The 20,530-nt window shown below is 43.5% G+C and overlaps 1 protein-coding gene across 9 annotated transcripts in view; it reads right to left on the bottom strand.

Annotated features, from left to right (window-relative positions):
* Positions 1-20,530, bottom strand: part of DMXL2 (Dmx like 2) — a 250,506-nt gene that overhangs the window by 185,364 nt on the left and 44,612 nt on the right. For all 9 annotated transcript variants that reach the window (XM_040342664.1, XM_040342667.1, XM_040342665.1 and 6 more), the window contains exons 6-7: positions 15,318-15,384; positions 640-809 (exon numbers count right to left, since the gene is read on the bottom strand). In XM_040342664.1, the coding sequence (XP_040198598.1) occupies positions 640-809; positions 15,318-15,384 (237 nt within the window). The remainder of the gene's footprint in view (positions 1-639; positions 810-15,317; positions 15,385-20,530) is intronic.

Raw genomic sequence — 20,530 nt, 5'->3', positions numbered from 1 at the left:
TGTCCATTTGTGTCTTTTATGTAAATGATGGAACATAAGACTATACAATGTTGTATGGAATGCTGAAGGTAATAATAATAACAAATTTTGATTACAAAAAAAAAAAAAGTGGAAAAAGGTTGCCGATTCCTACTCTATGGCTTACTGCTCGCAAGTGCATTCCCCAATTGTCCATTCTACATCCGAGACTGGGAGGGGAACTGGGATATGCCCTCCTCTCAGAAGACTGGGACAAAGCCTATTTGCCTTCAAACTTGGCAGATGCATATTTATCCTGTGATCTATTATCTTTTTGGCTTTGATTGTTGCCTGAAGACAGCAACATAAAATACAACAGGGTTATAAAAAAATAACATTTTAAATTGTAGATCATTTTCAGAAGTTAGTCATTACATAATTTCACCTAGACTCAAATAATACAAAAAATAGCTCCCAAGTTACAAAACAAGAAAGATTTTCTTTCCCCACATATGCAGAACACTTACGCTAATCACTCTGTTTGCTTTAAGGACATATCCTGCTGAACAGAAAGCGCATAATCAACAAATGTTAATAAGACACCAGTAGAAGAAATACATTTTGCATAACTTCCTACAACCATACTTTAATGGTGGATGAATCAGTTATCTGGATTTTTACCTTGGCATAAATCTGCTTGTATTTCTCCATGAAAATCCAACCACTGCCCGAGGATGAGCAAGGTATACAAATGAAAAGTTGACACCCACTTTTTTATCTTGACTTTCACCCAGCAAAAATGATGATTTCCACCCAGAAAGAGGATACCAGACTTTTAGGAGACAATCATCCTGTGAAGACAATGACCGAGTGTCTTTCAGATAAAAAAGGAAATCTGTACATGTTATATTCTGACTAGTCATCTCAACTTTTAAATAACACAATAAGTGATCAGTAGGCAACAACATCATTAAGTCCCGTAATAGCATTAGGCTGTTCTTACCTTGGCAAGAGAGATGCAGTGCACAGGTTCATGACCATGCACCGCCCAGCGATACAGTTCGATATGGAGATTATCTTTAAATACCTACTGGTTAGCATCTGGTAACTTGCATGTTATAGTTCAACATGAATTTACCTTTTTAATGAATACAAATATGATGGGTACCGGCAGGGCCAGATTAAGAACATCATGGGCCTGGTGCTGAGGATTTTGGTGGGGCCTTTTAGGCTGCATTCACACCTCCGCGACAAGTAACGCCGCGTACGCGGCGTATTTTGCCGCGAATAGTGTAACTTTTTTTTACAAATCCTTCCTATTGCTTTGTATGGCGGAACGCCAATGCCGCCTGAAAAAAAGGGTCCGGTACTTTTTTTCATGCCGCAGGTGTACGGCGTCTATGAGATGTGAACCATCTCATAGACAGCAATGGGAATTCTCCCCTCCAGCGGCACGAGCGGCCGGCGTCGGGCGTTTTGTCGCGGAGGTGTGAATGGGGTGTAATAAATAATAAATAAATGCGTGGGAATGACATGAATGCAGCCCAGCCAAGGCAAGTGACCAAAGGCACAGAACCCAGAAGGAAGACCGGGTGAAGATGGAAGTGTCCAGGCCCCGCCTGATTCATCACAGCGCAGCACTGGAGGGCTCAGTCTGAAAATTGAAGTGTACACTAATGTGCTAATATGCTGTGCATACTTGTACGTTGTGGCATAACCTACCCCAGGGCCTCTAAAAAGTAGTAATGTCAGGAAAGTTTACTACCGCTTTATTATCACAGGATCCCAGGAGCCTCTCATGGGGCCCCCTACTGACCCGGTGGACGGTGGCCCTTGGGCAGTGCCTAAGTGCACAGTTGCCAACATTTAAAAAATATTTTCAGGGCCACTTTTTTATATAAGTGCTATATTTAGAGTAGCTGAGATCCCCGATGTTCCTCTATACATCATAGTAGTAATCACAAAATTAAATGAGTACTAATAATGGGGCAGAACAAATATGAGAACTGAGATTTCCTTTAGTTGAACTAACAAAAGTGTGTCCATTCTAGAGCTGGTAACATTGAGGATATTCAGTATAATTTTAAAGAACTGTTTTTGTGGGTAAGCGACATAGGGGAGGAGTATGGACGGTATATAAGTGGGAAGTATGTGCAGGTGAGGGAGAGGAATGTGGAGGGTCTAACAGTGGGCACTATGTACAGGAGAGGAGTACAAAGGGTACGGAAAAAAGCACTATGTACAGGAGAGGAGTGTGAAGGGTATGACAATGGGCAGTATGTACAGGAAGAGTGAGGGGGTATGACAGAGGGTAGTACGTACCAGAGAGAAGTGTGGAGGGTATGATGGGGCAGTATGTACAGGAGAGGAGTGTGGAGGGTATGACAGTGGGCAGTATGTACAGGAGAGGAATATAGACGGTATGATAGTGGGCTCTATGTATAGGAGAGGAGTGTGGAGGGTATGACAGTGAACACTATGTATAGGAGAGGAGTGTGGAGGGTATGACAGTGGGCAGTATGTACAGGAGAGGAGTGTGGAGGGTATGACAGTGGGCACTATGTATAGGAGAGGAGTGTGGAGGGTATGACAGTGAGCAGTATGTACAGGAGAGGAGTGTGGAGGGTGCGACAGTGGGCACTAAGTACAGGAGAGGAGTGTGAAGGGTATGACAGTGGGCGCTATGTATAGGAGAGGAGTGTGGAGGGTATGACAGTGGGCACTATGTACAGGAGAGGAGTGTGTAGGGTATGACAGTGGGTACTATGTATAGGAGAGAAGTGTGGAGAGTATGACAGTGGGCACTATGTACAGGAGAGGAGTATGGAGAGTATGACAGTGAGCACTATGTACAGGAGTGGAAGGATATTTAGGGACTGAGTAGTGGTTAAGCGGGTCATACATGGATTGAAATTACGCCAATTAAGCAGAGACCAGCCATAGTCAATCTATGTATGGGCTAGCTGGTTTTACACAAGTCAATCTATTAATCAACTTGAGTACAACCAGCCTGTTTTTTTTTCTTAAAACAATCAGTGCTGCCAGCTATAGTTAGCAACACTGATCATTGTACGCACTGGCAGAACACAATAACACTGCAGGAGTGATTCCCCCATCCACAGGTCAGCAGGTGAGAGGGTGTGTGGGGACAGGCTGGGGAGAGATACTAGTCAGTGGCTGGGTAGGCACTGGTAGTATCAGAGCCAGATACACACAGGTTACATACGCCACGATCGTTAGAGCGAGAACAATAATTCTAGTACTAGACCTCCTCTGTAACTCTAAACATGTAACCTAAAAAAATGTAAAGCATCGCTTAGGATACCAAAAAAAATTGTGCTAACTTAACTAACTAACTGTTTTTTTAATGAATGAAACATTTTTTTCCAAAAAAACATGTTTGAAAAATTGCTGCGCAAATACCGTGCTAGAGCTGCACAATTAATCGTTAAAAAAATCGTGATCTCGATTCAACCCCCCTGACGATCTTCAATGCAGAGTTTGCTGATTCTTTCATATAACAAGTGGAGAGACTTTCAGCTGTCAAAAGAAAAGATCTGGGCAGTCTGCCAAGTTTTTAACAGGAAACATTGTAACTGAAACTTCCTTCTTAGATCAAAGGGATACACTTCTGTGTGTAAAGAACAAATCTGGGCAGTCTGCGAAGTTTGTAAACAAAATGAAACATTGTAACCAACTAACATTGTAACTAAATGTAACCACTTAAAGTCCAACACTTGTTTCTTAAGTTAGAAAGCAATATTATTTGCTAGAAAATTACTTGGAACTGCCAAACATTATATATATTTTAGCAGAGACTCTAGGGAATACAATGGCTATTGCTGCAATATTTTATGTCACACTGCATTTTCCCACTTCAATCAATCTATATATATAAAACTCAACGTGTGTATGTATGTTCCAGCATCACGTCCAAACGGCTAAAGATATTAACATGAAACTTGGCACACATGTTACTTATATGTCAGCAACAAACATAGGATAGGTGGTTTAACCCTTACCCACCCCCATTTGCCATGGTCGGGGTTTTTCTTTAAAGTCCCATTTAACTCTATGGGAAATACATGTTACTTCATAACTTCCAAACGGCTGTAGATATTTCGATCACACTTGGTCACATGTTACTTATATGTCCACTTAAACTATAGGATAGTTAATTTATCCCTTAACTACCCCCATTTGTGAGGGTCGGGGTTTTTGTTTAACCACTTCCATACCAGGTACTTACGCAGCTTCCCGCCCAAGCCAATTTTCAGCTTTCAGCACTGTCGCACTTTGAATGGCAATTGCGCGGTCATGCTACACTGTACCCAAACAAAATTGGCGTCCTTTTTTCCCCACAAATAGAGCTTTCTTTTGGTGGTATTCGATCACCTCTGCGATTTTTTTTTGCGCAACAACTAAAAAAAGGCTGAAAATTTGGAAAAAAAATTACGTTTTTATTTTTTTCTGTTAATTTTTTTGTAAATAAGTTTTCTCTTTCAATTACGGGCACTGATATGGCGGCACTAATGGGCACCGATGAGATGGCACTGATGGACATCGATGAGGTAGTACTGACGGGCACAGATGAGGTGGCACTGATTGGCGGCGCTGGTATGCGACACTGATGGGCACACATAGGCGGCACTGATGGGCACACATAGGCGGCACTAATGGGCACACATAGGCGGCACTGATGGGCACACATAGGCGGCACTGATGGGCACACATAGGCGGCACTGATGGGCACACATAGGCGGCACTGATGGGCACTCATGGGCAGCACTGGGCACTCATAGGCGGCACAGATGGGCACTCATGGGCGGCACTGATGGATACTTATGGGTGGCACAGATGGGCACTGATAGGTGGGCACTGGGCATGGATGGGCACTGTGGGGTGGCACTGATGGACACTGGGGTGGCACTGATGGACACTGGGGTGGCGCTGATGGACACTGGGGTGGCGCTGATGGACACTGGGGTGGCAGCACTGATTTTGGCCAGGTTGCCAGTCAGTGCCCATTTGTGGGCACTGACTGGCATCTTTTTTCTTTATGCTTTTTTTTTTATTTAGACTTTTTTTTTTTTTTTTTTTTTCTGTCATTTTTTTTTTTTTGCCCACCCTGGTGCTCCAGGGTGGGCATCCCTGGTGGTCCAGTGTGGCGATCCGAGGGGGGGCTGCGCTGATAAACAATCAGCGCTAACCCCCCCCTGTCAGGAGAGCCGCCGATCGGCTATCCTCTACTCGCGTCTGTCAGACGCGAGTGAGGAAGAGCCATCGACGGCTCTTCCTGTTTACATCGTGATCAGCCGTGGTTGGACACGGCTGATCACGTGGTAAAGAGTCTCCGCCGGAGGCTCTTTACCAAGATCGGAGATGCAGGGTGTCAGACTGACACCCCGCATCACCGATCGCCGCGATGCGCGCCCCCACGGGCGCGCGCGGCATGAAATCCTGCAGGACGTTCTAGAACGTCCTGTCAGGATTTCATAACCACTTCCCGGACGTGGCCATAGGCCGGGCGGGAAGTGGTTAAAGTCCCATGCAAATCAATGGGAAATGTATGTTCCCACATAACTTCTGTACGCCTGGAGATATTTCAATAATATCTGGTACACATATTACTTATATGCCAAATAATTTTTTTTTTTTTTTAATGTGAAAGATGATGTTACGCCGCAACAATCGTGAGAGAATCGTGATCTATCTTCTAAGCAAAAAAATTGCAATTCTCATTTTAGCCAGAATCGTGCAGCTCTGTACCGTGCAACATAAAAAGTGCAAAGACCACCATAGAGTAATTTTCTAGCAAAAAACAAATGATGATTTTTACATGTAGTAGAGAAGTGTCAGAATTGGCCTGGGTGGCAAGGGGTTAATTACCATGAGTAATATACAAATAATTATTATAAGCACTGTGATCCTATCAGTCTGCTGTAGTGTGTCAGCTTGTATTTATATTGGCCACTCTGAATGTAGCTTCTGACAGGCTGTGCAAGCAGGCCAGTATCTCCGGAACCATAAATGATAGCCATCCCATATTTTAACCAGTTGTGGGGTAGCTCTTCCCATGCCTACACCCAAATGTGGGGTTTCTGTGACCTCTGGTCATCGAGCTACAACCCCCCAAATTCGAACTTAAAAAAAAAAAAAAAATTAAAAAAAAAAAAAAAATTTCTTTTTTTTTTTTTTTTTGGGGCAAATGGGCCTATATTGAGAAAGGGGCCTGGAGCTGCAGCTCCATCAGCCCCATTGTTAATCCGGCCCTGGGTACCGGATGGCTTTTTTACCTAGGAGAGGTAATGGGCCTAATCAGCTTCCGGTACCTCCTAGGATAGTAGTGTTTGGGCTTAAAACGCTGCTAATTAACTGATACAGATAAAGATGTCCTTGTTCTGGTTGTACTATTATCAGTTCAGGATTACTGAAATACACTAAAGTTTGGATTCCTTGGCTAATAACAACCAGTTAGTCAGCCATTCCACCAGCTGAGCCATTTACAACAGTTGAATAGTCTGAGACCAGGACAGATATCGGTTAAGATTATAGTTACTCCAGCTTAAAAAGCTTAGAGTTTTATGACAGCCATTAGAGTGGCTGGGTAGTGTATTGTCCTGTTAATTGGGTATAGATAGGAAAACTAAATAGATCCTGAGGACGGGCGGATGTCTTGGAATGCAGCTAAAAGTTTGTGAATTGTAGAAAATTAAGTCCCAATATAGCCAGGTCCTGAAGGGGAGGGGGGGTTTACTGCTGCTAAAACAGAAGTGTCATGGCCGACTATGATTTTCAAACAACATGGCTGCCGTGTGTCATCTCACACAGTTTTTGGCCAGCACACATACATATTGCACATTTCTCCACATTTTGTATCATTTAAAGCCCATACACACGATCTGACTTTTTGACAACAAATGTCGGACGGACCTGTTTGATCGGACAATCTGACTGTGAGTACGCTCCATTGGACAAATGATTTCGCTTTTTCATTGGACAAATGTTCACTGTGAAAACAGACAAACTTTCCGGCAACAAAAGTCTTACTTTGGCTAATCCGATCATGTGTACACAAGTCCAGTACATAAGCCCATCAGATTAAAGTCCAAACACGCATGCTCAGAACCAATGCTAAATATCAGAAAACAATAGCAGAAGTTGCCCAAAGGGTGGCGGTAAAGAGCTGAAAAACCACATGATTTGGTGAAAGTTGGCTGCTGTGTGTATGTAGAACAAGTTCACGAACAACGCCCTTTGGACAGAAATCAATGGAAAAGTCAGATGAAGTCCAATCGTGTGTATGAGGCTTAAGGGTAATGTTAGATAGGTGGGTCTCTGTCAGCAGACACAAATTACCAGCCGCAGGGCAGCATCACTAAAGCGGCTGCCTATCTGTTCCTATAGATTTACTCCCTCCGTAGTCAGATACAGAGAGTTGTGGCTGTTACCCTGGCCCAAACACTGCTGTATCTCTAGCGATAGTAATGTGAGCAACATTTCTCTGCCTTCGCTACAGAAGAGGAGATTCACAGCACAGGGCAGTGCAGGCTTAGTTTGCCGGGAGGGTGTCCATCATCCTCCCGTGATGCTGCTACCCGCACGCCACCTGCAGCGTGCGGGAGATGCGCTCTGTGACAGCCGAGTCCTTCAGACAGCGGCCCTTTACTACGTGATCATCTGTGTCCAATGAAAGCTGATCGCAGGATGTAAACACAAGTCAGTTATCAGCTTTTCTTTCCTCACGCTGTCAAAAGAAGAAAGCCGATAACCGCCTTGTGTTAAAGGGAGAACAACACTAATAATCCTGCCAATGCCACCTATCAGTGCTCGCCAGTGCCACCTATCAGTGCAGCCTCCTCAGTGCACGTCAGTGAAGGAGAAAATGTACCTGTTTGCTACATTTTATAAGAAACTATGAAATTGTTTTTTCAAAATGAAGAGATTAAACATCTGCTTAGTCAAAAAAAAAAGAAGATAAAAATGGCATATAGGTACAGCATGGCATGACCACGCAATTCTCATTCAAAGTGTGACAGTGCTGCAAGCTGAAAATTGGCCTGCGCAGGAAGGGGGTAAAATTGCTCAGTAGGCAAGTGGTTAAGTGATCCTGCTGTTGGTGATTTCGACAAATCAACATCAGCATAAATACTAGCGGTATAGTAGCCTGCCCGACATTAGCCTTTAGCCTTTGCAAGTATAGGAAAATACCTGCTGTACTCCGTAAAAAAAAATTGTGAGCTCCAATCTTCCTGAAGGGGTGCACAACAATGCCTCTATAACACAAACACATACTCAAAGAACAGTATAGCCAAAGGTTCATGCTGAAAACATAAAACCCATATTTCTAATGCATTTATATGAATGGCCCTGAATTTTTACATGCCTTAAAGGGTGTATATTGTATAAAAATCCTTTCTGCATCCTTTGTGAAGACAAACCAACAAAGGGTTGTTTCCCTGGGTCACAGTGTAACAGAAGCACTTATAAATGAGTCACACCCATGATGAAAATGGAAACAAAATGCCATCTGAAGCGGAGGCAGCAATCGCCTTCTAGCTGGAAGTCTCTTAACGATGCCATCTGTCACAGAATCATATGCCTGGATAATCATGGCTGCTGAAACATGACTTTAGAAGAGGATAGAGGAAAGCAACCAAACATAGCACCTTTAATTCTGCAATATAATACCAGAAAAATACATCAATGTCTTAAAAAAAAAAAAAAAAAAAGTCTATGGAATATGGACAAAAATGTTCGTAAAAACATTTTTTTTTCTCAGTTTAGGCCGATACGTTTAGGCCGATACGTATTCTACCTATTTTTGGTATAAAAAAAAAAAATCGCAATAAGCGTTTATCGATTGGTTTGCGCAAAATTTATAGCGTTTACAAAATAGGGGATAGTTTTTTTTTTTTACTACTAATGGCGGCGATCAGCGATTTTTTTCATGACTGCGACATTATAGCGGACACTTCGGACAATTTTGACACATTTTTGGGACCATTGTCATTTTCACAGCAAAAAATGCATTTAAATTGCATTGTTTATTGTGAAAATTACAGTTGCAGTTTGGGAGTTAACCACAGGGGGCGCTGTAGGATTTAGTGTTCACCTAGTGTGTGTTTACAACTGTAGGGGGGTGTGGCTGTAGGACTGACGTCATCGATCGAGTCTCCCTATAAAAGGGATCACTCGATCGATGCAGCGCCATAGTGAAGCACGGGGGAAGCTGTGTTTACATACGGCTCTCCCCGTTCTTCAGCTCCGGGGAGCGATCGCGACGGAGCGGCTATAAACGAATAGCCGCGCCGTCGTCCCGGATCGCTCCCCGAGGGAATCCGACCGCCGCATGTAGCGGGGGGGGGGGGGGGGGGGTCCCGATCGGACCCCCGACCCACGTCTAGGCAGGGACATACAGGTACGCCAATGTGCCTGTACGTGCCATTCTGCCGACGTATATCTACATGCCGCGGTCGGGAAGTGGTTAAAAGGTAAACTCCAGTCCAGCATATATACAAACAGAAATTTTGACTTGCCATTAAAGAGGTTGTAAGCCTCCCTTTAGACTTTGTACCAATAAGGCTTACCTATAGGTACTGTAAATATCTCCAAAATTGTAATACCTGATGCGGAGTAGAGACTGATAGAGCTTTCTTTTGGTGGCATTTAATCACCACTGGGGTTTTTATTTTTTTCTAAACAAACAAAAAAAGACCCAAAATTTTGAGGGGGTGGGGGGAAGGTTTTCTTAGTTTCTGTATTTTTTTCGGGTAAATAATCAATTTTTCTCTTTAACTGATGTGCGCTGATGAGGCTGGACTGACTGGCACTGATCAGAAGCCACTAATATGCAGCACTGATGGGCATTGGTAGGCAGAAATAATGGGCATTGGTAGGCAGAAATAATGGGCATTGGTAGGCAGAAATAATGGGCATTGGTAGGCAGAAATAATGGGCATTGGTAGGCAGCAATTAAAGGCATTGGTAGGCAGCAATTAAAGGCATTGGTAGGCAGCAATTATAGGCATTGGTAGGCAGCAATTATAGGCATTGGTAGGCAGCAATTATAGGCATTGGTAGGCAGCAATTATAGGCATTGGTAGGCAGCAATTATGGACACCGACAGGCAGCACTGGTGGACACCGACAGGCAGCACTGGTGGACACCGACAGGCAGCACTGGTGGACACCGACAGGCAGCACTGGTGGACACCGACAGGCAGCACTGATGATCGCTGGCTGCAGATGTCTCCTTTTCTCACACGCTGTCAGCCGACAACCGGCATTTTCTGTTTACATTGTGATCAGCTTTGATTGGACACCGTTGATTACATGGTAAAGAGCCTATGTCATAGGCTCTTTACCGTAGTTGGTGATGCCCTCTGTCCCAGGGACATGACACATCACGATCGCTGCAGCGGGAGTGTCCCAGATCGAAAGTGCTCACGCCCCTCCGACATTTTACTCTACGGTGGATGGGAGGCAATTAAAAATAACAACAATATTAATATTAAGAATAGATAAATGTCTTATCCAGCTAGCAATGGTGGAATGGAAAGAATGCCCTCTATGAGGACCCACAAACAGAACAAAGGGGGACTCAATTTTGTTAGAGGCTGTGACTGCCAAGTAGACCCAGACAGGCAGCCCTGAACACATCCAGGCAGTGTTAGACAATTTATTTTGCATGTTTTTTTTTTTATCTTAGGGCCAATTGAATGGTGCTGGTGGCAGTTCTCACCGATTTGTCAATAAATGACAGGATTGGTACCAGGGAAAAAAATTTAGGGCCAGATTCACAGTGGAGATACGACAGCGTATCTGCTGATACGCCGTCGTATCTCTGTTTCTATCTATGCGACTGATTCATAGAATCAGTTACGCATAGATAGCCAGAAGATCCGACAGGTGTAATTGTTTTACACTGTCGGATCTTAAGATGCAATACCAATCCTGTCATTTATTGACAAATCGGTGAGAACTTCCACCAGCACCATTCAATTGGCCCTAGTAAGAAGATGGTTACAAGGATTTTCCACGACACAAACAGCCTCTCTTTCATCGGATGACACGCGGACCCTTGGTATCAATTAAGCCTGTATGACCTGATAAGTGTACACTTAATTAGGTCTCAACATCTGGTAAGCTGAACTATATTCTATTTTTCGGATCATCTATCATCCATTGATTTTCCCTCTCCCTTTCTCTGGATGGATTTTACCATGGACTTTAGTCTATTCGAATGATTGAAGTTGCTTTACCTATGAACTCATTTATTGGGTTTTATCTCTAGCGCAAAACACTTTATCCTTTTTTACTTTACTATTTACAAAACGGGTCTATTTTTGTGGTGTTGGCTGCTTATTTCTAACTGTTAAGCAGCGCGTTGATTGTGTAGACACATAGGGCCAGATTCACGTAGGTGAGCGGCGGCGTAACGTATCGTAGATACGTTACACCGCCGTAAGTTTTCATCGCAAGTGCCTGATTCACCAAGCACTTGCGATGAAAACCTACGCCGGCGGCCTCCGGCGCAAGGCGGGCCAATTCAAATGGGCGTGTGCCATTTAAATTAGGCGCGCTCCCACGCCGGACCTACTGCGCATGCTCCGTTTCCTAACTCCCGCCGCGCTTTGCGCGAAGTGACGTAATTTTTTCGAACGGCGACGCGCGTATCGTAATTCCGTATTCCCGGACGGTTTACGCAAACGACTTTATTTTTTAAATTTCGACACGGGAACGACGGCCATACTTTATACAGCAATACGATTGCTGTGTAAAGTTAAGGCACCAAAAAAACCGACTAACTTTGCGACGGGAAACTAGACTAGCGGCGACGTAGCGAACGCCAAAAAACTTTGTGGATCACCGTAACTCCTAATTTGCATACCCGACGCTGGTTTACGACGCAAACTCCCCCCAGCGGCGGCCGCGGTACTGCATCCTAAGATCCGGCAGTGTAAAACAATTACACCTGTCGGATCTTAGGGATATCTATGCGTAACCGATTCTATGAATCAGTCGCATAGATAGAAACAGAGATACGACGGCGTATCAGGAGATACGCCATCGTATCTCTTTTGTGAATCTGGCCCATAGTGTTTACTAATTTCTTCTTTTGAAGACTATTGCCCCTGGTCTCTGTGTTGGCACCTTAGGAAGTCTGCCCACAAACTGTCCACTCCAGGGATGTGGACAGCCGAGAGAGTTGGAATGATGGTTTTCGATAAGGAGAATACCAGCCTTGGTTCTTTAAGGGCAGCATGACTTCTGGTGCCCCTCTGATGGTTTATGTAGGCCACTGCTGTGTAATTGTCCAGCTGTACTCTGACTGGGTGACCCTACAGAAGGGGAGTCCATTGTTGTAGAGTCAAATTGCTGGCTTTCAGGTCCAGAATGTTGATGGGAAGTTTTAACTCTTCTGGGATCCAGGTCCCCTGGACAGTTAGCGTTAGAAAGCCCTAAAGTGAGGGAAAGATGAGGATTTAAAGATCCTTTAAGCCAGATGCAAGCAGCATGTTATTCCGCCTCCTTGTACCTATGATCATGGGGGAGGGGGGGCCTCATAAATTAGTGTGAAACGGATTGGGTTTTGCATATCTGGATACAAGAGTCGCTATAACCCCTGTGCTGACCATTTTCCTCTGACTGTTTCCCTGGAGCAGAGGGCAGCAGGAAAGCATGCCATTTCTGTTTGTCAAAAAAGGTGTCCCTTTTTGAAATGATGGAGGAGAAAAACATCCGTTTTAAAATATCTTGCACCAAGAAACAGAGAAAAAAATGGAAATGGGTACAACAATAAAGTAAATATCTCCCAATTTCTCTGTCTATAAAACAGCGCTAAGCAAAGCCGTTTGTCTAATTAAAAGCCAGGAATTGGTGTCAACATACAGGGACATTTTTCCATACATTATCCATGATGGTGGGCCTACTGAGGGTCTAGGCTGTCGTGGTGGGCATATCCTTGAAGGTCTCTTTAGGGTCTGGAAAACATAGAAATGGACTATGTCCTGGACCTGTATAGAAACCTGCAGCTAACTACCCATGTTACACTTTGTGCCAAAATAAGCACCCAAGGCAGATCCCAGTGCTTGAAGCAAACATTACAGGCCAGCCCCACCTTGTGGGGTCTGGGTTTGGTCAACAATGTAACCTTGAAGTGTACCGATCCAGAAACTGTTAGATCGCCCAGGGAAGTAAGCAGTCAAAACTTGATGGCAGTATCAGAAGAAAAAAAAAATTAATGGTTTAAAAAAGAAAAATACTTTTCCAGAGGAGAACAGGTCCACCTATGGACAATGGCAGACAAGCATTCTCACAGAGCGAGCTGGTTTATATGGGTGAACACTAGGAAGTCATACCTGAAGGTAGCCTGTATAGAAGCCATGGGTCTATGAATACAAGTCCTTTACCATACTATTAAAATTATATTTTACACCGATTTAGGTGACATGGACTGTTTGCTGACCAGTAGTTTTTGCTTTGGGCATTCATCTTTTGTACCTGGCTACCATGCAAGCCAAATCATTTAGATGGCACAGAAGTCTTCTTCTAAATGGAGCTGTAAAAATGCAGACCAGTGTGTCCTCAGATTCCCAACCTTCTCTAACCCCAACATGCTCACATATTGGAAAATGGAAAAGAAGATGGAACGCCACATATTGTGATATTCCTGATGACTGCACCACATATTTGTAAACCTCAGATAACATTTCAACTTTCTGAATTTACAACGTTTGGGGAACAGAATATTTAAAAAATATGTAAATAAATACATACCCTATTTGCCGGTGTATAACTAGTAGCCGACCAGCCACCGTCATTATACGGCGGCAGGTCGGCTCTCCTGGGCGAGAGCCCGTAGCTATACGTCCTATCGTATAGCCGCCACTAGGGGGCGCGTGCGCGCCGCCGGAGGCGCGCGCGCGCGCTCCCCGCTCGCCCCCGACTCCCGTGCGTGTGCCCGGCGGGCGCGATCGCCGCCGGGCACACGCGATCGCTCGGTACAGAGCGGGGAACGGGAGCTGTGTGTGTAAACACACAGCTCTCGTTCCTGTCAGCGGGGGAAATGCTGATTTTCTGTTCATACAATGTATGAACCGAGGATCAGTGTTTCCCCTAGTGAGGCCACCCCCCCCCCCCCCACAGTAAGAACACACCCAGGCATACTTAACCCCTTCCCCGCCCCCTAGTGTTAACCCCTTCACTGCCAGTGGCATTTTTATAGTAATCTAATGCATTTTTATAGCACTGATCGCTATAAAAATGCCAATGGTCCCAAAAATGTGTCAAAAATGTCCGAAGTGTCCGCCATAATGTCGCAATACCGAAAAAAAAAATCGCTGATCGCCGCCATTACTAGTAAAAAAAATATTAATAAAAATGCCATAAAAATACCCCCTATTTTGTAAACGCTATAACTTTTGCGCAAACCAATCAATAAACGCTTATTGCGATTTTTTTTACGAAAAATATGTAGAAGAATACGTATCGGCCTAAACTGAGGAAAAAAAATGTTTTTTTATATATTTTTGGGGGATATTTATTACAGCAAAAAGTAAAAAATATTCATTTTTTTCAAAATTGTCACTCTATTTTTGTTTATAGCGCAAAAAATAAAAAACGCAGAGGTGATCAAATACCACCAAAAGAAAGCTCTATTTGTGGGAAAAAAAGGACGCCAATTTTGTTTGGGAGCCACGTCGCACGACCGCGCAATTGTCTGTTAAAGCGACGCAGTCCCGAATCGCAAAAAGTACTCTGGTCTTTAGGCAGCAATATGTTCCGGGGGGTAAGTGGTTAAGGCGACCAGGCGTATAAGACGACCCCCTAATTTTACAGTTTCTTTAAGATTTTTTGCCTGTACTCACCGTATAAGACGACTCCCCTTCCGAGGCTTCCGACGCTTCATATCTTTTCCTTCTGGAGCCATATTCTTCTTCATTCTTGATGGAGCTGGAGCCAATCACGACGAGCAATGTATTCTATTAATAGATACAAAGCCTGCTTGGATTGGCAGAGGCTGTAACATCAGCCCACGCCTCTCTGACTCTCAAAGCCAATCCGAGCAGGCTACTCTATGTAGCCAGCTCGGATTGGCAGAAGTTGTTACTCCAATCCGAGCCGGCTCTGTATTCATTTGAATACATCGCTCATCGGGATTGGCTAAGCGTTATATACTGTATGTAGCCAAAGCTACATACATTATGACCGCACACCCAGCAGGCATCCGAGCAGCTGACCCGGCGTATAAGACGGCCCCTGCTTTTTGGCCATTTTTTTTAAGTGTAAAAGGTAGTCTTATACGCCAGCAAATACAGTACATATAACAGTTCTTAATATGGTGTGATAACTTACCTTCCCTGCAGTTGCAAAGTATTCACCATCTGGGGACCACTTCATCAAAAGCACAGGCACAGCAGTCCTGTTTGCAAAAAAAACATTAAAAATTCATACTTACGATGTGCTGTTTCACAAAGTATGTAAATTACATTAATAAATAAAAAGAATTGATCTGGTGCTGTAGGTCATGAATTTTCTGGTTACAATTTAGACGATTGATGTTTATGAAGAATACCTTAATTAATAAAGCGTATACTGCAAGTAGTGACCTGAGAAATTACTTTTGGAGACTATTAAAAGTACAAGCATTAGGTCAAACACCTAGATTGTAAAGTCACATAACACAATTACTTGTATCATCTCTGTTTTTGCAAGATATAAAGAGCAGTGTGTGCGTTTCTTCTAAATTATAATCCTAAATACCTTTTTTCCCAGCTCCTCTGTGCAGTCACATGATCTCCCTCTGCTCTACTTCCTCAATCTAAGAACAGCAGTGGGAAGAGCTGAGATTCCCCAGTGATGTCAGACAGCCAGCAGAGGGAGATCATGTGATTATACAGAGGAGTTGTGCAAAAAGTTATTTAGGATTATGATTTTAAAAAAAAAACTGACATACTGCACTGAATATCTTGCTAAATCAGAGGAGATAAAAGTCACTGTGTTATGTAATGCATTGGAATAGAGGCTGAAGAAGAGGGCAGGGGCGAGGAGATCGGCTCTGCAGACACAGACTGGAGCTTAGAGGCAAAGAGGTAGGGGGAAAGAGGAGAGGGTGAAACACTCAAAACACTGTGGGATGATGGAGGCACGTAAACTGACCATGGTATCAGGGCCAAACAGCCATGATTAACGTGGTTAGCACACATAGGGGGACACAGGAACTGGCAGGATCAACCAGGTATTTTTAGATAAAAAAAAAAAAATTATAATGCAACAGCTACGGATCATGTTTTAAAGGAACAGGGGCATTCTTTAGATTTTTATTTTTAACCACTTTAAAGTGGAGCTTCACCGAAAGGGGAAGCTCCATTTGTTTTCTTCCTCCCCTGTCACAATTGGCACCTTTCAAGGGGGTGGGGGGAGGGGGGAGCAGGTACCCGTTTTTGACAGGTACCCATCGCCACTTCCAGAAGACCTCAGAAGTTCGGCCCCCTCCTCTTTCATCCACCGCCAGGCCATTCACAAAGTGCAGCGTGCTTCATGCATGCGCTGTAGGGAACCGGCTATGAAGCCGCACAGCTTCCCTGCTGGTTTCACTTACAACTAATGCCAGCACCTGAGAGCCGATAGAAAAAAAATTGCTGGGGTGCCAACATTGTGGGATCCCTGGACAGGCAAGTGTCCTAGTATTAAAAGTCAGCAGCTACAGTATTTGTAGCTGCCGACTTTTAAACATTTTTGGTGACAGGGCCTCCAAATGTTGTATTCCTTGTGCACAAAATAAAACAGGTTTATTAAATCAAATTAATTCTGCACTGTCCATTTTCTTTAAAACAGATTATATATGAAGATATGTCTTTTCATTTTGTATTTGCTTTTGAATATCTCTGATCTGCAAATGTATTAAAGTGGTTTTAACCCTTTCGCCGCCCGGTACGTACGGCGCAGCCATCGGGATTGTGTGTGAAACTGACAGGCAGACCCCTGCCTGTCAGGTGAGAGCATTCAGGCGGCAGTGCTCGATCGCTCTCACACACCCCTGGTACAAGGCAGGAGCCTGCCTGTCAGTTTCACAGACAATGCCGGTATCTGGGACGTACAGACCTGCTGGCGAATGGGCTTGAATCACTGTTTTTCCACCATGTGATGACATTTTTTTATTTATTTTTTAAAGAAAATTACACCCAAGCACATAAACCCCCCCCAAAAAAAAAAATTGGAGGTCCCCCACATATACACACAAAAATGTAAACACGTGCGTCGGGGCACCTACACATAAAAACAGATTATGATACACAATAATTCTAGCACTAGACCTCCTCCGTAGGTAAAATAACGTGACCAGGCTCGCCGCCGACGATCGTTTCGTGTAAACGTCTTCAGGGGGGCGTGTGCCTGGTCACGTTATTTTACCTACCTCCCATCATCCGACCCTTTTGAGCTGACGAGGCGATAGGAGACACACGCCACATGCAAATTGAGGCTGCCACCTCTATCTAAAGGCCCGCAGACCCAGTGCCGGGATGGGCACTTTTTAATGTAAGTGGCCACTTGGCCCATGTTTTGTTTACCTTTTTTAAAATAAAACCGGTTGCACTATGGAGTTTTCCTGTTTTGTATTCCATTTATGAGACTACTGGGAGAAGATTTGCCTGTGTTTAACCACTGGAGGACGCATTACATGTTTGCAGACATTAACAACTGCACAAGCGTTTTTGACTCTCTTTTTAGTTAAAGGGGTCAAGACGCTTTGGTAAGCGCATTTAATATTTACACTTTTGGGTGTCGTCTTGCGGAATTGGTGGAAGGACTTTGAAGCACTTTCGTTCATGAGAAGATTGCATGTTTACTTTTCTGGACTATTGCAAAGATTCACTCCTATATTTATCAGTGGTTCACTACTATCATTGAAATATATGGACATTATTATTATCACTAAAAAATAATTTTTTCTTGATTTTTGGTTTTGGGAGCACATTACTCTTGCAATAGAGGTTCTCTTGTGGATCCTATTTCTTTCACTATTGACCTACGGGTCTTTGTTATTTTATGTGTTTATTGTTTATTTTTTAATAGACATCACATGAGTTTTGTAATTGCTATCACTATTGAATGGTTGATCTATTCAACATTATTTTTTGTCATTTTGCCAAGACACATATTTTGTTGTAATAGCGCCCCCTACTCACCACACATTCACTAAAATTTAACGAGGTATCGCCTTTTTAAATTTTTAGGGGAGCAGCTTTATTTAAATTTTATTTAGTATTCAAGTCTATGTTCCACATTTTTTTGGCGCGAAAATTTACCTTCACACACCAATACTTACCTTAAAGTGTGGCTCCGCCCTAAAAAATGTATTAAAAGCCAGCAGCTACAAATACTGCTGACAATACTGCCGACTTTTAATATTAGGACACTTACCTGTCCTGGAGCCCAGCGACGTCGGCAGCAAAAGACGAGCAATCGCTCGTCACTCTGCTGCCCCCACCGTTATCCTCGTTGAGGGAACCAGGAAGTGAAGCATTGCGGCTTCACTGCCCGATTCCCTGCGGTGCATGCGCAAGTCGCTGTGCGCCGTGCTCACTGGTCCCCGCTGTGTTCTGGGAGCCGTTTGTTTCCCAGAACACAACGGGGGGGGGGGAGTTCTGGCGGGAAGTGACGCACTACCTGCAGAGTGGACTTCCGGAAGTGGGTGCAAATACCTGTCTTAGGTATCTGCACCCCCCCACCCCCTGAAAGGTGCCAAACGTGACGCCGGAGGGGGGGGGGGGTAGCGATGACCGGAAGTTCCACTTTAGGGTGGAGCTCCTCTTTAACCAGAGGTCACGCAACAGCCAACAGTCCAGTCCTCTGTGCTCTTACGCTGGAACTGATTTCCCACTGGCCACATCCCAGCTTGATGATGTGATCACTGGTCATGTACGATGCATGAGGACATTGGTGAGAGCCAAAAACTCAATACAAAAAATGTAAAGCCTTTGATCCATAGAGCTCCGTAGTGAGCCGGGTAATTCAAAAGAAGCAAGAGAAGAAATATAGCCACATAGCGTAATCCAATAAAAAAACTATGTAGTTTAATCAAAAATAAAAGTCAAGTACACTCACATGTATCCTGATTTACAATCGCATGGTAAATAAGTTTGAGGCGGCAGTGGAGACGGCCCAACGTTTCGTGTTAAAAACACATCATCACCCCAGATGATGTGTTTTTAACACGAAACGTTGGGCCGTCTCCACTGCCGCCTCAAACTTATTTACCATGCGATTGTAAATCAGGATACATGTGAGTGTACTTGACTTTTATTTTTGATTAAACTACATAGTTTTTTTATTGGATTACGCTATGTGGCTATCTTTCTTCTCTTGCTTCTTTTGAATTACCCGGCTCACTACGGAGCTCTATGGATCAAAGGCTTTCCCTGTGTATTGGTATATCTGAATTGACAGCTGAATTTGGATCCCGGATGTCTGTACTACCTGATCCCATGTACTAGATTTAGTACTACAAGCGTAATTTGACTTGCAGTGACATATGTCAGCTCAAGTCCACCAGCTCTGGTAAGCCTTCACTCATCCTCATAGGTGGTGGTGACCATTCACATTTTGAATGTATAATTTTGGAACATCATCAAGATTTTCTCATCTGTATTCACGTGGTGATTCGTCTATATGGACTTTATTACATTTATTGGATTTTATTTATTTTATCAGTAATTTCCATCTAGAAATGTATATATGATTTTATTACCACTATATATTCTTTGCAGGATTATTAATGGTTTTTGATATATACATTTGACCATAGCGCTACACATTTTTTCTTCCACTTTTTGCTTTGCTGATTTGTCTATATTAGCTGTGTTAGCAGCTGGTCTCACTTCTTTAAGCAGCGCAGTATACCCACATTTTGTTTCCACTGCACTAACCCAGCCAGTACTAAATATACCATAATTACAAACACAAAAAAAAAGGGATTTTTTTTTCCAAAAATCTTTTATTCATTTTTTACAAAACAGTACAATTAATACAACATAAAATCAATATACAGACTGACATATATGGTCTCAAAATGTACCCTTTTCATTGAGAAAACATTAAAAACTGTATCTTCTTCTACCAATACTACGTACTACTCCTGGACTTCTCCATTATTCCACCCCAGGGCCGATCCTTCCCTTTCCCCTCTCCATGGGAGATACCCAGAGATAGGGCCACACTACCTGTACCTACTGTGAATGGAGGGGGGGGGACATGTAAGAGAGAGAGAGAGAGAGAGAGAGAGAGGAGAGAGGGAGAGAGAGGAAAGGAGAGAGAGAGGAGGGAAAGAGAAAAAAAAAAAAAGAAAAACACTAAGTCCTGCTAGAATATAGTGAGAAGTGTAGGGATTAATCCCCTTATTGTGTATTTACTTGAGTGTACAAAACCAGGGGGGTTGTAAAAAAAAAAAAAAAAAAAAGGGATTTTTAATACAGCTTACCTGTAAAATCCTTTTCTTGGAGTACATCACGGGACACAGAGCGGCATTCATTACTATATGGGTTATATGGAGTACCTTCAGGTGTTGA

This window comes from Rana temporaria, chromosome 3 (genome assembly GCF_905171775.1).
Source record: "Rana temporaria chromosome 3, aRanTem1.1, whole genome shotgun sequence".
Taxonomy (NCBI): domain Eukaryota; kingdom Metazoa; phylum Chordata; class Amphibia; order Anura; family Ranidae; genus Rana; species Rana temporaria.
The sequence above is the reverse complement of the archived record's forward strand: the minus strand, read 5'-3'. Positions and strand labels throughout refer to the sequence as shown.